The 12,567-nt window shown below is 38.3% G+C and overlaps 1 protein-coding gene across 4 annotated transcripts in view; it reads left to right on the forward strand.

Annotated features, from left to right (window-relative positions):
* The window catches only part of RADIL (Rap associating with DIL domain), a 117,937-nt gene that overhangs the window by 52,044 nt on the left and 53,326 nt on the right, over window positions 1-12,567 (forward strand). For all 4 annotated transcript variants that reach the window (XM_056806460.1, XM_007498431.3, XM_056806461.1 and 1 more), the window contains one exon: window positions 11,356-11,516. In XM_056806460.1, the coding sequence (XP_056662438.1) occupies window positions 11,356-11,516 (161 nt within the window). The remainder of the gene's footprint in view (window positions 1-11,355; window positions 11,517-12,567) is intronic.

Here is a 12,567-nt window from a genome sequence, read left to right on the forward strand (position 1 = left end):
TTCCCAGTGGAAGTCTCCTTAATCTGTTCTAGATCTGTGACTTGGAACTGGGTGGTAGACAACAAAGCTGCTAGTTTGCATCTGTCCCTTAGCTGTATCTCAGTTTAATTATGGGACCTCCTCTTGCCCTGATTCATAACCTCCGCCTGAATGCTGGAGTGTTCTGAGTTCGGTTTACCTCACCAGCCTTCATCCCCAGGGTCCTCACATCTCTCAAATCTATCTTCCTCTGCTGACATAGCTAGAAACATTACCCAGTGTGAATTTTTCTTGGGTTTCCTCATCAGTATTTAGTCTTTACCTATTCTAGATCTGTTTGGAGAAGTTTTAGAGGGAAACCTTTAACACTACTTCTTACTACTCTTGGCTCTGCCTCCAAATGGCCCCTTTTTTTTGATGACCATTAATTCGATAAATATTGTATTAAGTCTCATGTGCCTATCACTGTACTAGGTGCCAGGAATACAAAGATCAAAGTGAAACATTCCCTGTCCCTTTGAGGAGTTTACAATCTGGCTGGGGGAAGGCAATATATACATAGAAGTGGGAGGAGTGTCACATACAAAAATAAATACAGAATAATTATGTAGATGGAAGCACCAATATCTTTTTCTTGAAAGTGGCACCAAACTGAAGGAAATTATAGATTATATTCTAGGTATAGAGGACAGCCAGTACACAGGCATTTTAGATGCTCTAGGGGATATTTTAAGAAATATAATACATTATCACTTTCTGAAATAGCCTGTATTCTTATTCACACACTAATTACTGGCAGTAATTGCTCAGTGCTTTTCAGAGAGGGAAATAACTGATTTTCTCTGAAAATTTCCTGCCCCTTTGAAATAGATTTTTTAAATTCTATTTTCCAATCTCTACTTGACTATGAAAATCCTATTCTTCCTTAACCAAACTTCAGTTACCTTCCCTACAGTTTTTTTCCAGTCTACCTCTTTTCTTCTCAAGTTATCCACACAACCACACTCAACTCAGCAGAGAACCTTGCTTGACACTTTACTGTTCATATCTTCCCACTTCTCTTGCTCTTTTGTAGTTCAAAACCCCTCTAATTTCATCTTTATCTCTTCCTTTGCCCCATTCTAATGAGAGCAACCTCAATAGAAACACAGTATTCCTGAACCATCTGGAAAGGATTTTTCTTCCTACCGAGGCCAACCCTTTCACTTCTATCCTTGATCCCATTATGGTGTCATCTTTGTTTGGTAGTTTCCCCCAGCCATCTACTTTAACCATTCCTACTGCCTTGTTCTTTTTAATTTCTCTATTATTTTGTTCCCTGCTGCCTTTAGACTTGCCTAGGTCTTCCTCACCTTTAAAAAGTGTCCACTTTGACCCTCTTATCCCCCTCTGTTTTCCTATAACTCCTCCCTTTCGAAGCTAGACTCCTAGAAAAAGCTCATTGCTATCATTTCTTCTTACACTTCTCAGCCTCTTTCATTCTGGTTCCCAACCTTGGAAATGATTTAAACAAGGTTACCATTGATTTCTTTTTAAGGTAAATGTGTATTGATGTATTTTGTTTATATATCATATTGATTCAGACTACCCATGAACAATTAATATTTGTCAGATTTTTTTACCACTACCTTTACTTATTTAAAGAGTGTCTTAGTTGTGTTTGTATAGTTCCTCTGTATGTCTTGGCACATAGACTCTCAGTATTTTATACCAACTGTAGTTGCCTCAAATGGAATTCATCTCTTCCTGCTGGATTTTATTGGTAATACAATAGGGCCCCCATATTGGGGGTGGAGGGATATGTTACCATGAATGGCTAAAACTGCCTATATAAGTAAACAACTGCTGACATCATATATATGTGCTCTCTTCCCACTTTTGCCCCTCTGTTACTTCACAGCTTCCTAACCTCTGACACACACCAAAACCCCTAAAAATGTGATACTGAAAGCAGAAGAACTAACCCCAAAAGACCTCTGGACCTCCATGTGTCCTTTAACCCTGTGCCACCCCTCTCCCTTATGTAGCCATAGCCTCCTTCCTACCTCTCTCCTTCCTCTGAAATTTGCATTTGACTTTGGGTAACTGAAACTGGCCCGCAAAACCATGGATAAAGGGGGACATACAAAATGTGTGGGTTTATTTTATGGCCTGCAACTTTGCTGAAGTTAATTGTTTCATTTGATTTTTTAGTTAGGTAGATAGGATTTTCTTTTCTTTTTCTTTTTTTTTTTAAACTTTAAGCTTCTCTCAGAATAAATACTAGATACTGTTCCAAGGCAGAAGAGTGGTATGGGTTAGGCAATTTGGAGTCAAGTGATTTGCACAGCGAAGAAGTATCTGAGGTCAGATTTAAATTCAGGACCTCCTGCCTCTCTAGGCATGGCTCTTTATCCACCAAGCCACCTAGCTGCCCCTTTCTAGGGTTTTAAAAGAAATTTATTTATTCAGCTCCTCTCTCCCCTCCCTACACCATGGGAGGCATCATCTGGCAAAATATATAGATTATGGTTTTCATGTTTCCATTTTTCAGTACATTCTCTAGAGGTGGACATTTATAAGTTATTCTTCAGATATTAAATCTGTAGCTATTTTTAATGTTCTCTTGGTTCTACTCATTTCACTCTTCACTGTCACATCTAGTTCTTTGCAAGTTTAAAAAAAATTAATCTGCTCATTGTTTCTTAAGGCCCAATAGCTTTCTGTCATTATCATCAGCCATTCCCCAATTGATGGGCATCCCCTCAATTTCCAGTTCTTTACCACCACAAGGAGAACTGCCATAAATATTTTGGAACATATAGATTTTAGGAAATAAATCTAGCTGGGTTTAAAGATACACACAGATTTTTAGCTCTCTGGGCCCAATTTCAAAGTATTCTCTCAGATGGTTGGATTAATTCACAGTTCCACCAATATTGCACTGGTGTCCCCACCGTCCCTTTGAACATTTGGCATCCTTCCCTTTTGTCATTTTAGCCAATCTTATGGATGTGAGATGATACCTCAGAATTATTTTGATTTGCATTTCCCTAATAATGATTTAGAGCATTTTTTAAATGTACTTTTATATGGCTTTGATTTCTTCATCCACAAACTGCCTGTTCATATCTTTTGCCCATTTACCCATACATTTGACAAGTTATTGGTATATTTTAGATATGAGACATTATCTGAGAGTATGAAAATTTCCCCCCAGTTTTCTGCTTTCTTTTGCATCTTGGCCATATTATTTATTTATTTGGGGGGGGGTACAAAAACTTTTTTTTAAATAATTAGGCCAATTCTGTTTTTTAAGGTGTTAATTTCTGAAGTATTTTTGGTACCTCATTTACCAAGCTATTAATTCTCTATTCATAATTTTCTTGGATCTGTGGTATGGAAATCACTTTAAAAGACTGAAAAGTGAGAGAGAGAAAGAGAGAGAGAGAGAGAGAGAGAGAGAGAGAGAGAGAGAGAGAGAGAGAGAGAGAGAGAGAGAGAGAGAGAGAGGGAGGGAGGGAGGGAGGGGGTGGAAGGAAGAGAGAGAGAGAGGGAAAGAGAGAGAAGGAGAGAGAGAAAGGGAGAGGGAGGAAGAGAGAGAGAGGGAAGGAGACAGACAGACAGACAGACTCTTATACCCACACTGCTTAGGCTGGGATAGCCTAGGCAAAGAAAAGAGATCAGTCCCTATCACTCACGTGACCAAAATGGAGAAACAGTCTGAGGGCATCCACTCCAAGCACCAGGCTCCAACCCCCTCCTCCTTCCTCACAGGAAAGACCCCAGAACTCCTCAGCTGTCCTCTACCTCACTTCCTGTGTCTCACCTGTGCCAGTGGTGGCTCTAGCTTCACCCAGGACCTCTCAGAGGTCTGTCCCCTTTGCACATGTCTGTTGAAGGCCATATTCTCAAATAATTAAATCTTGAGCTTTGCTGCAGCCCTTCCTAAATCCTGTTACCCTGAGTAGGGTGGAGATTGTAGTTTCCAACACCTGATTCTGTTATTCCAAGTATCTCTATTGTTATTGATCAGGAAATAGCCAAATCCTATCTTCTAAAGAATGGTTTGAATAGGGTTGAGTAGTTTTGAAATTCACAGATCACTCATTTCTTTTCCCAATTTTTCCTCTCCTCTTATCCCTTTCTTTAATTATTCTAAGATTTCTTGTTGGGCATTGTCCAATTAGCATTTTTTTTTTGAGGCTTGCTTTGCAGGTGTTTTCAGTTGTTGTCTTCTGAGTTTATGTCTTGTTCTTCTATACCACCAAAGAAGCTATTTATGGTAAAAAATTGCTCATGTTGGCATGGGGAGGCATTATCCCAAGCTTTAGACTTTTTCACATTGCTGTTTTCAGAACTAGTTCTGGGAGTATGCTATAGTTTGGGGCAATTCCAAGGTGGTGTGATTCTGGGAGAGGTATGATGACTGCTCTCCTGCTCTGTGCTCTATTGAAATTACCTAAACAACCCCATATCTGAAAAAGAGATTGAACAAGCCATCAAAGAACTCCCTAAGAAAAAATCCCCAGGTCCAGATGGATTCACAAATGAATTCTTTCAAACATTCAAAGAACAAAGAATCCCAATATTATACAAACTATTTGACAGAATAAGCCAAGGAGGAGTTCTACCAAATTCATTTTATGACACAAATATGGTACAGATCCCAAAGCCAGGCAGGTTAAAAACAGAGAAAGAAAACTATAGACCAATCTCCTTAATGAATATAGATGCAAAGATCTTAAATAGGATACTAGAAAAAAGACTCCAGCAAGTCATCACAAGGGTTATTCACTATGACCAGGTAGGATTTATACCAGGAATGCAAGGATGGTTCAATATTAGGAAAACCATCCACATAATTGACCATATCAACAATGAAAACAACAATAATCACTTGATTATCTCAATAGATGCAGAAAAAGCCTTTGACAAAATACAACACTCATTCCTATTGAAAACACTAGAGAGAATAGGAGTAGAAGGGCCTTTCCTAAAAATAACAAACAGAATATATCTAAAACCATCAGCAAACATCATCTGCAATGGGTTTAAATTAGAAGCCTTCCCAATAAGATCAGAAGTGAAACAAGGATGCCCATTATCACCTCTATTATTTAACATTGTACTGGAAACACTAACAGTAGCAATTAGAGAAGAAAAAGAAATTGAAGGTATTAAAATTGGCAATGAGAAGACCAAGCTATCACTCTTTGCGGATGATATGGTGGTTTACTTAAAGAATTCTAGAGTATGCTAGTTTTGGGCAATTCCAAGGTGGTGTGATTCTGGGAGAGGTATGATGACCACTCTCCTGGTCTGTGCTCTATTGTTTTATCTCAGAAAGGGCCACTGATCCCTTGGGACTGTAAGCACTAGCACTTCTTTTGTTCCTAGAACTGTGACCAGGTCCCAGCTGTCTTTCAGTCACAAGGAGTGATGTTCCTCTTTGCCTTGGGTCTGTAACCAGAACCCCTAGTTCCTTGTGACTGGCCACCAGCACTCTTCTCCATCCTGAAACTGTGACTGGGTAACAGTTTCACCAATCAGCACCAGCAATACTTAGTGCCAGCAAAGTGTCCCTTATAATTTCTTTCTTACCATTTGTCTAACCCCATTACTGCCTCTGGGCTGAGGACTCCTTAAGATGCTGCTGCTGCTGCTGCTGTGGCCACTGTTGCTGCCACTACTCTGTGTGTGGGTTCCAGACAGGCCTCTCTCCTGGTATCACAGACTTCTGCCAACTTCCTAAATTTTCTTAGGTCTGTAAATTGTCTCACACTGACTTTTTGTTAGTTCTGCCACCCCAAAATTTAATTTGAGGCATTATTTTATAGTTGTTTGGAAGGGAATTTTGAGAGAATTCAAACTGGATTGCTGCCTCTAATCAAACCTCTTGGTTCCACTATTCTCTATGATTTCTGATTCTTGGTTTTAGATGGATCCTACTTATTTTAAGGAAAATTCCATTCATTGCTATGCTTTCTGGTGTTGTTGTTTTTTTTTTAACAAGAAATAGGCACTGCATTTTGTCAAAAACTTTTTTTCTGCATCTATTAAAATAATCAAATGATGTTTGTTTTATTTTTAAGATAGTAATTTATGTTCATGGTTTTCCTAATATTAAACCAACCTTTTATTTCTGGTATAATTCTAGCCTGGTTATAGTATATGATCTTCATAATATATTGCTATTGTCTCCTTAGCTAATATTTTATGGGGTTTTTTTTCATTAGTATTTTGGTTTATAGTTGACTCTGGTTTAGATAGCAATACAATATTTGCATCATGGAGTAATTTGGTAGGATTTCCTTCCCTATTTTTTCAATTTCAGTTTATGTAGTAATTAATTATTCTTTAAACATTTGGTAGAACTCACATCTAAAGCCGTATGATCTCACCCTTGGAAATTCATTTATAACTTGTTCTTTTTCTATGTGAGGACCATGTTATTTCTTCTTATATTAATCTGAGAAATTTATATTTTTGTAACTACTCATCCATTTCATATAGATTTTTGGCAAAATGGCTCCTTATAATGCTTTTATTTCTTCATTGGTTCTTAATTCATCTTTGTTCATTTTTGAAAATAGTAATTTTATTTTCTCCATTTAAAAAAATCAAAATAACTAGTCTATTTTATGGTTTGTTTTCAGAAACAGCTCTTAATTTTATGTATTTGGTTAATGCTATTAATGCTGGGACGGGAGGGGAGGAGAGGACAGGAGAGGGAGAGGAGAGGAGAGCAGGGGTAACCAATCTCAGAAAAGCAGAAGCAACATTACATTTAATTAAGAGAGATAAACAGAAAAAATAAATTTTGCAAAAACGTTATAGACAACAGGCAGCTAGATGGCCAAGTGGCTAGAGCACTGGGCCTTGATTCAAGAAGGCCTAAGTTAATATCCAGCCTTGACTCAAGGCAAGCCACTTAACATGTTTGTCTTAATCCACTGGAGAAGGAAATGACAAACCATTCCAGTAATTCTGCCAAGAAAATTCTACATAGCGTCACTAAGATTTGAACACAATTGAACAAATGAACAACAACCATAGACAATGAATTAATGTAAATAATAAACATATATATGCTAAATAGTTAAATGACTTATGGAAAGACATAAAAAAATAAAATTATGATAGTGGGGATCTCAATTTGCTCCTCACAGGCCTTGACAAACCAAACCAAAAAATAAACAAGAAAGAAATTAAAGAGCTGAATAGAATTTTAGAAAATTTAGTTATGATAGACATCTGAAAACTACTGAATGAGTAGAGTATACTTATTTCTTGAGTGTGCATGGTACTTTCACAAAAATTGGCCATGTAATAGGGCATTAAAAACCTCATGAAAATGCCTAAAGGTAGAAATGGTAAATACATCTTTTACTAACTGTAGTGCCATAAAAATTACTTTCAATAAAGAGTCTCTGAAGCGAAGATTAAAAATTAAAAGAAAACTAAATAATTGTAAAGAATAATTGGATGAAAGAACAAATCATAGAAATAATAATTTCATTAAAGATAATGATGACAATGAGACAGCATAGCAAAATTTGTGGTATGCAGCTAAAACAGTGTATAGGGGAAGTTTTGTGTGTCTAAACACTTTCATCAGTGAATTTTAAAAAAGCAGATCAAAGAAATAGGCAAAAAAATTTTAAAAATAGAAATCAACAAATAAAAATCTGCAAATAAACAATGAAATAGAAATCCTGAAAATCAGAGATTAGTAAACTGAAAGTTTGGCAATATCAACCCCTCCCCTCTCTTCTCTCCTCTCCTCTTTTTTCTTTTCTTGAAGTATAATAGAGTTTGCCCTAGCCCCTTTTTAAAGCTTTGTATCTTTCAGTTTAAGGTGCTTCTTATAAACAACACATAGTTGAATCCTTATTCCTAATCCATTGTGCCATCCTTTCCCATTGGATAGATATATTTATCCCATTTACTTCAAAGTTTTGATTGCTGTGTATTTCCTTCCCTCCTTTTCTCTTATACTTTTCCTTTTTTTCCCCTACCCACACTTTAAAAATTTGTTTTACTTCTGACTCATGTTTCCTTTAATCACTTATCCTCTTTCTGATTTCCTCTGTTCCTTTAACCAATTTCCCTTCTATTTCCCTTTTGGATAAGATGCATTTCTATATGCATCTGTCTGTATATGTATTTTTTCCTCTGTAAGTAGTTCAGATGAGAAGATTCAGGCATTTGCTATCCTTCCCAACTTTCTCCTCCACGTTTTATAAACTCTTATACACTCTATTTATGTGAGATATTTTGCCCCATTCTTCCTTTACAGTTGTAATATAACTGTAATATGAGGGCAGAGAGAGAATGGAGTCTTCACCCCCTGCTGGGTCAGAATCAGAGTGAGGTAAAGATGGAGTTGAGTCAAGTAGAGAGAGGGGGTATGGATTGTCTTCCCTCTCAGCTGTCCCTGACAAACCCCACTCTGGTTGCCTTCAAGACCTTAACTTCTGCTCCCTCAGAGACCTTGGGTAATCAGGCTTGATATAGTTAGCTTCTCTCTCCCTGGGGAGAGGAATGTCACTTCCCTCCCCCCAACTTCAAGCCTCTTTCTAGATATGATGGAATCAGTCACTTGTTCTTATTAAATCTGTTTCTTCTAAGGGAACAAGGCAAGGGATAGGGCAGATAGGTTTAGGAATGAGGCAGAAGGGCAGAGGGAGCAGGGGGTCCCTAGGATTACTGAAAGCCCTTCTCCCAAAAGTCTGGTAGCTTCTCAGGGAGAAGAGTCTTTCCAACTGTCCAGATCAGCTCACTTCCTCTCCTTTGCCCAGAATTCTCTCTCCTTCCTGCCCTTCCCCCATTCCTGCAGAATTCTCTAGCTTACCAGATCTGCTTCTCTCTTTTCTGCTGGCAGATCAAGTCCAGTCCCTCTCTTACAAATCCCCCTTTTGGCTTTTGCAGTTGTCAACTTGACACTTGGCGGTGAGTTAAATCTTACCTTATGTGTACCTACATGCTATTCTGTCTATCTCCGTGCTGTCCCCTGCATACCCCCTCCCAAAATAAAGAATCTTAACCTCACCTGTGTCCTTATTCTTCAACTTATCTCATCTTCCTATGCTAAGATCTGGGTTTAGGAAGGTAGTTTAGGTTAAGTGTGTAGGTATAAAAGTTTGATACAATGAAACAATTCTGGGTTTGGGGATTAACAATATCTCTGACAATATGCAACAGAGTTTGTAACTATCTAATAACAATGACTTATGGAAATTTTTGAATAAAATGAAATTCTTCTCAACTCCTTATATATCTAAAGCTTATTTAAAGGTTTCTCTGTCACAATGTATAACTATATGCGATTTTTTCCATGCTTCGAGTTTGATTCATTCTTTCCCTATAGCAGATTATCTAGTTTATAGAACTTCCCTTTTCTCGCCCTGTCTCTGTCCCTATTTGTTGAGTTAAATGTTAGTTTCTTCCTACTCTAGGTTAGTCAATCAGTCTGTTAGTAAAATGGACATTATGCACAAGTGTTTGCTGTACAATTATAACACGATACACACATATTACACACATGCATGAGTTCTGCTTTGGAGTCAACCAGACCGAAAGGTAGAACCTTCATTACATAACATACATTTTCCCAAGAACTGTGCTTATTTATGACAGTCCCTCAGTTTGTGATTTGTGTTTGTGTACTAGCTGTGTGCTGTTGGATGCATATGCTCACACTGTTGCCAACGTCTGCTCTTCACATGTTGCCTGTTGAGTAGTCTGGTTCCTTTCTTCTTATGTAGAAATTGCATGCTTGTGTGTGCATTCCCCTAGTGTGATGTTAACGTGTACGATGATTCATCATACATGACACGCTTTACAGAAGTTCTTTTCCTATACAGTTCTTGTTTTACAGTTCTTTTGCTGTGTCCTTTTTGTCCATTTGTAGTCTCTGGTGTTTCCTGGAAGATTTTCTCAGGTCCAGTTCTCTTCCTCTGTTCACTGACCCATCTTGATTGTTGTCTCAGCTTGCTTGTAGATTTTTCTCTCTTTACTGGATCTTACAGGATCGTGCACGTGTGTAAGATTAATTGCCATTGTTTGAGTGTGTGTAAGAGTGGTTCAGATTGGGTGAGTGCTAGTGAGAGTTTTATGAAGTTTATCTGGTTTGCTTTAGGTGTGTGTATGAATGTATGTTATGTTCTTCTTGTGTTGTGATTTAGGTTGATAGAGGGTTGAGATGGAGAGTTAGATGGATGTCATTCTGTCTATATTATGGTCTGTCTGTCTTTGTGCACTATTCATCACTTTCTATGGGGCTGTCTTCTTCTTGGTCACTTTCTCTTTGAGTTTGGGCTTCTTGCATGGGATCTGGGGCAATCTCTGTATCAATTTCGTCTGGGGCCATTTGGTCAAAGTGGTATTTTACATGAGAAGTGTGGAACCATGGTTCTTTCCCTATAAGTTTGATTGAAGTGGGAGTGGTTGTATTATTCTTTTTAGCCAGATATGCCTCTGTCCACCATGTTAATCTGTCTACTACCACTAATGCATATTTATATCCTCTGTCACTAGGCATGTTGATGTAATCTATCTGTAAGCATTTGAAGGGTGTGAAAGCTAGTGGTCTCCCCCCTAATACTTTGCTTTTGAAATGACCTTGGTTGAATCATCTGCAAAGGTCACATGCCCGACACAGTCTTATTGTATGTGTAGATATCCATGGGGCTGCCCAATATCATCTGATTTCGTCTAACAAAGTCTTCATTCCCACAGTGTCCTCTGGAGTATATGACATTGCAGAGATGTTGGTACAATATCTTGGGCAGAATGGATTTCCCTCCTTCCGATGTCTATGCCATTTACTAATTTTGCTCCTAATTGTTGTTTCCATGACTGAACTTCCTCTTTATTGTAAGCTTGTGTGATATCGTGCTTTTCAACTGGAGAGAAGTTCAGTACATGTATGGGACCAAATCTAGCGGCATATTTTGCTGTAACATCAAACTCTGTTGTTACCCTGGGATATCCTATCTTTGCCATAAGAGTGTGCTCTGCAGTGTATGACTGCTACTTCTCTTGGCAATAATACTGCTTCTAAGAGTTGGGATATAAGGTTTCCATATGCAATTTTCTTCTCAGCTGTTGTAATGAACCCCCTGTTCTTAGATGTCTGTTGTTTCATGAACCACAGAAAATGCATATTGAGAATCACAATAAACATTAATTCTCTTATCTCCTCCCAATTTGAGAGCCATGTTAAAGGTTTTAAGTTCTACTCCTTGGGAACTGACATGGCTAGGCAGAGTGACATGCCAGAGTGTTTTATTTTTGTGTGACCACAGATGCATATGTTAAGTTTTTATTATATTTATCATGTGATGGCTGAATATTAACCATCTACTTTTCTCCCTCTTTGTATTTTGTTAGCCAGGATCCTATCTCTCTTTCCCGTCTCACTATTGCTGACCTACTGCCAGACCTCCAGCACATTCTTTTCTGGATGTCTAACTCCATTGAGCTCCTTTACTTTGTCCAGCAGAAATCTCCACTCTACATCCAGAGCATAGAGGAGGAGCTAGATGTCAAAGGTATGACTTTAATGTACCCATATTTTTGTTTTGACACTGATTGGGCAGGTTTAGTTTGTTTGAGTAGCCCCTTAGAGCAAGGAGGAATTTGTTCCGTGTGAACAAATTATGAAGAATGATAAGACTTTCTTTTGTGCCCAGTTTGTACATATTCCAGGAATCTTTTTACGTGGAGCCAAGAGACATATCTATCTACTCAGCTCTAATAAAAATGATCATTTGAGTTAATACCCCCTTTCTCCCACAGAATGATAAGCATGTTAAGCTCATTAAAATGTCTATTTTTCAGATGTACAAAATAAGGCATAGAGAACTAAAGTATAATATGGCTAAGGAGATTCTGAACATTCAACTTCCATTGACTTGAGTATGCCCCTCAATTTGTGTTTACAGCTGAGTATCCCTGAGAGAAGTCAACAGAGCCCATTGTAGAGAACCAAGTAAAAACAAGCAGACCTGTGTACTCAGAATGCCATACGTAGACACTCAGTAGGATCCTGGATTGCTAAGTACCTGATAAAGGAATAGAACTGTTAAAAATAACCTCAGTGAATGCAACCTTTCATCTGAGAATCTGGCTCTACACACTGGCCAGGTACCAAATAGAAACAGATTTCAAAACACAGAAGATCAGTCTGTTCATAGCAGAATCATCAGCTGGTCAGTCAAGGGCACTCTGCCTAGAGTCCTTTGGAAGCTATGCTTTAGGCTGGAGAAGACATAGGCAAGGGAAGGTGACTGGTCATCTGCCTGTGGAGATTTTGATAATTTCTGTACTTCCTTAGACCTGCACACCTAGCCAATAAAAGAAATAGGTAGAAAAGGAGCCAAGCTCCAAGGAGACCTGAATCAGGCTGAATGCCAGCTAGAGAGTTGCTCAAGGCTTTCAGGCCCTTGAGCTCTGCTAACCTCATTTTCCAACCTATGGTAAAGTCTGAAGAATAGTAAACTAGTTTACTTAGAGATAGGGAGGTGAAGAAGTATGCTGGTGTGGGAGAAGTAATCATTCTAATCAGATGGGATGTGACAGGTCCCAGTCATTGTAACTGGC

Source organism: Monodelphis domestica, chromosome 7, assembly GCF_027887165.1.
Source record: "Monodelphis domestica isolate mMonDom1 chromosome 7, mMonDom1.pri, whole genome shotgun sequence".
Lineage (NCBI taxonomy): Eukaryota > Metazoa > Chordata > Mammalia > Didelphimorphia > Didelphidae > Monodelphis > Monodelphis domestica.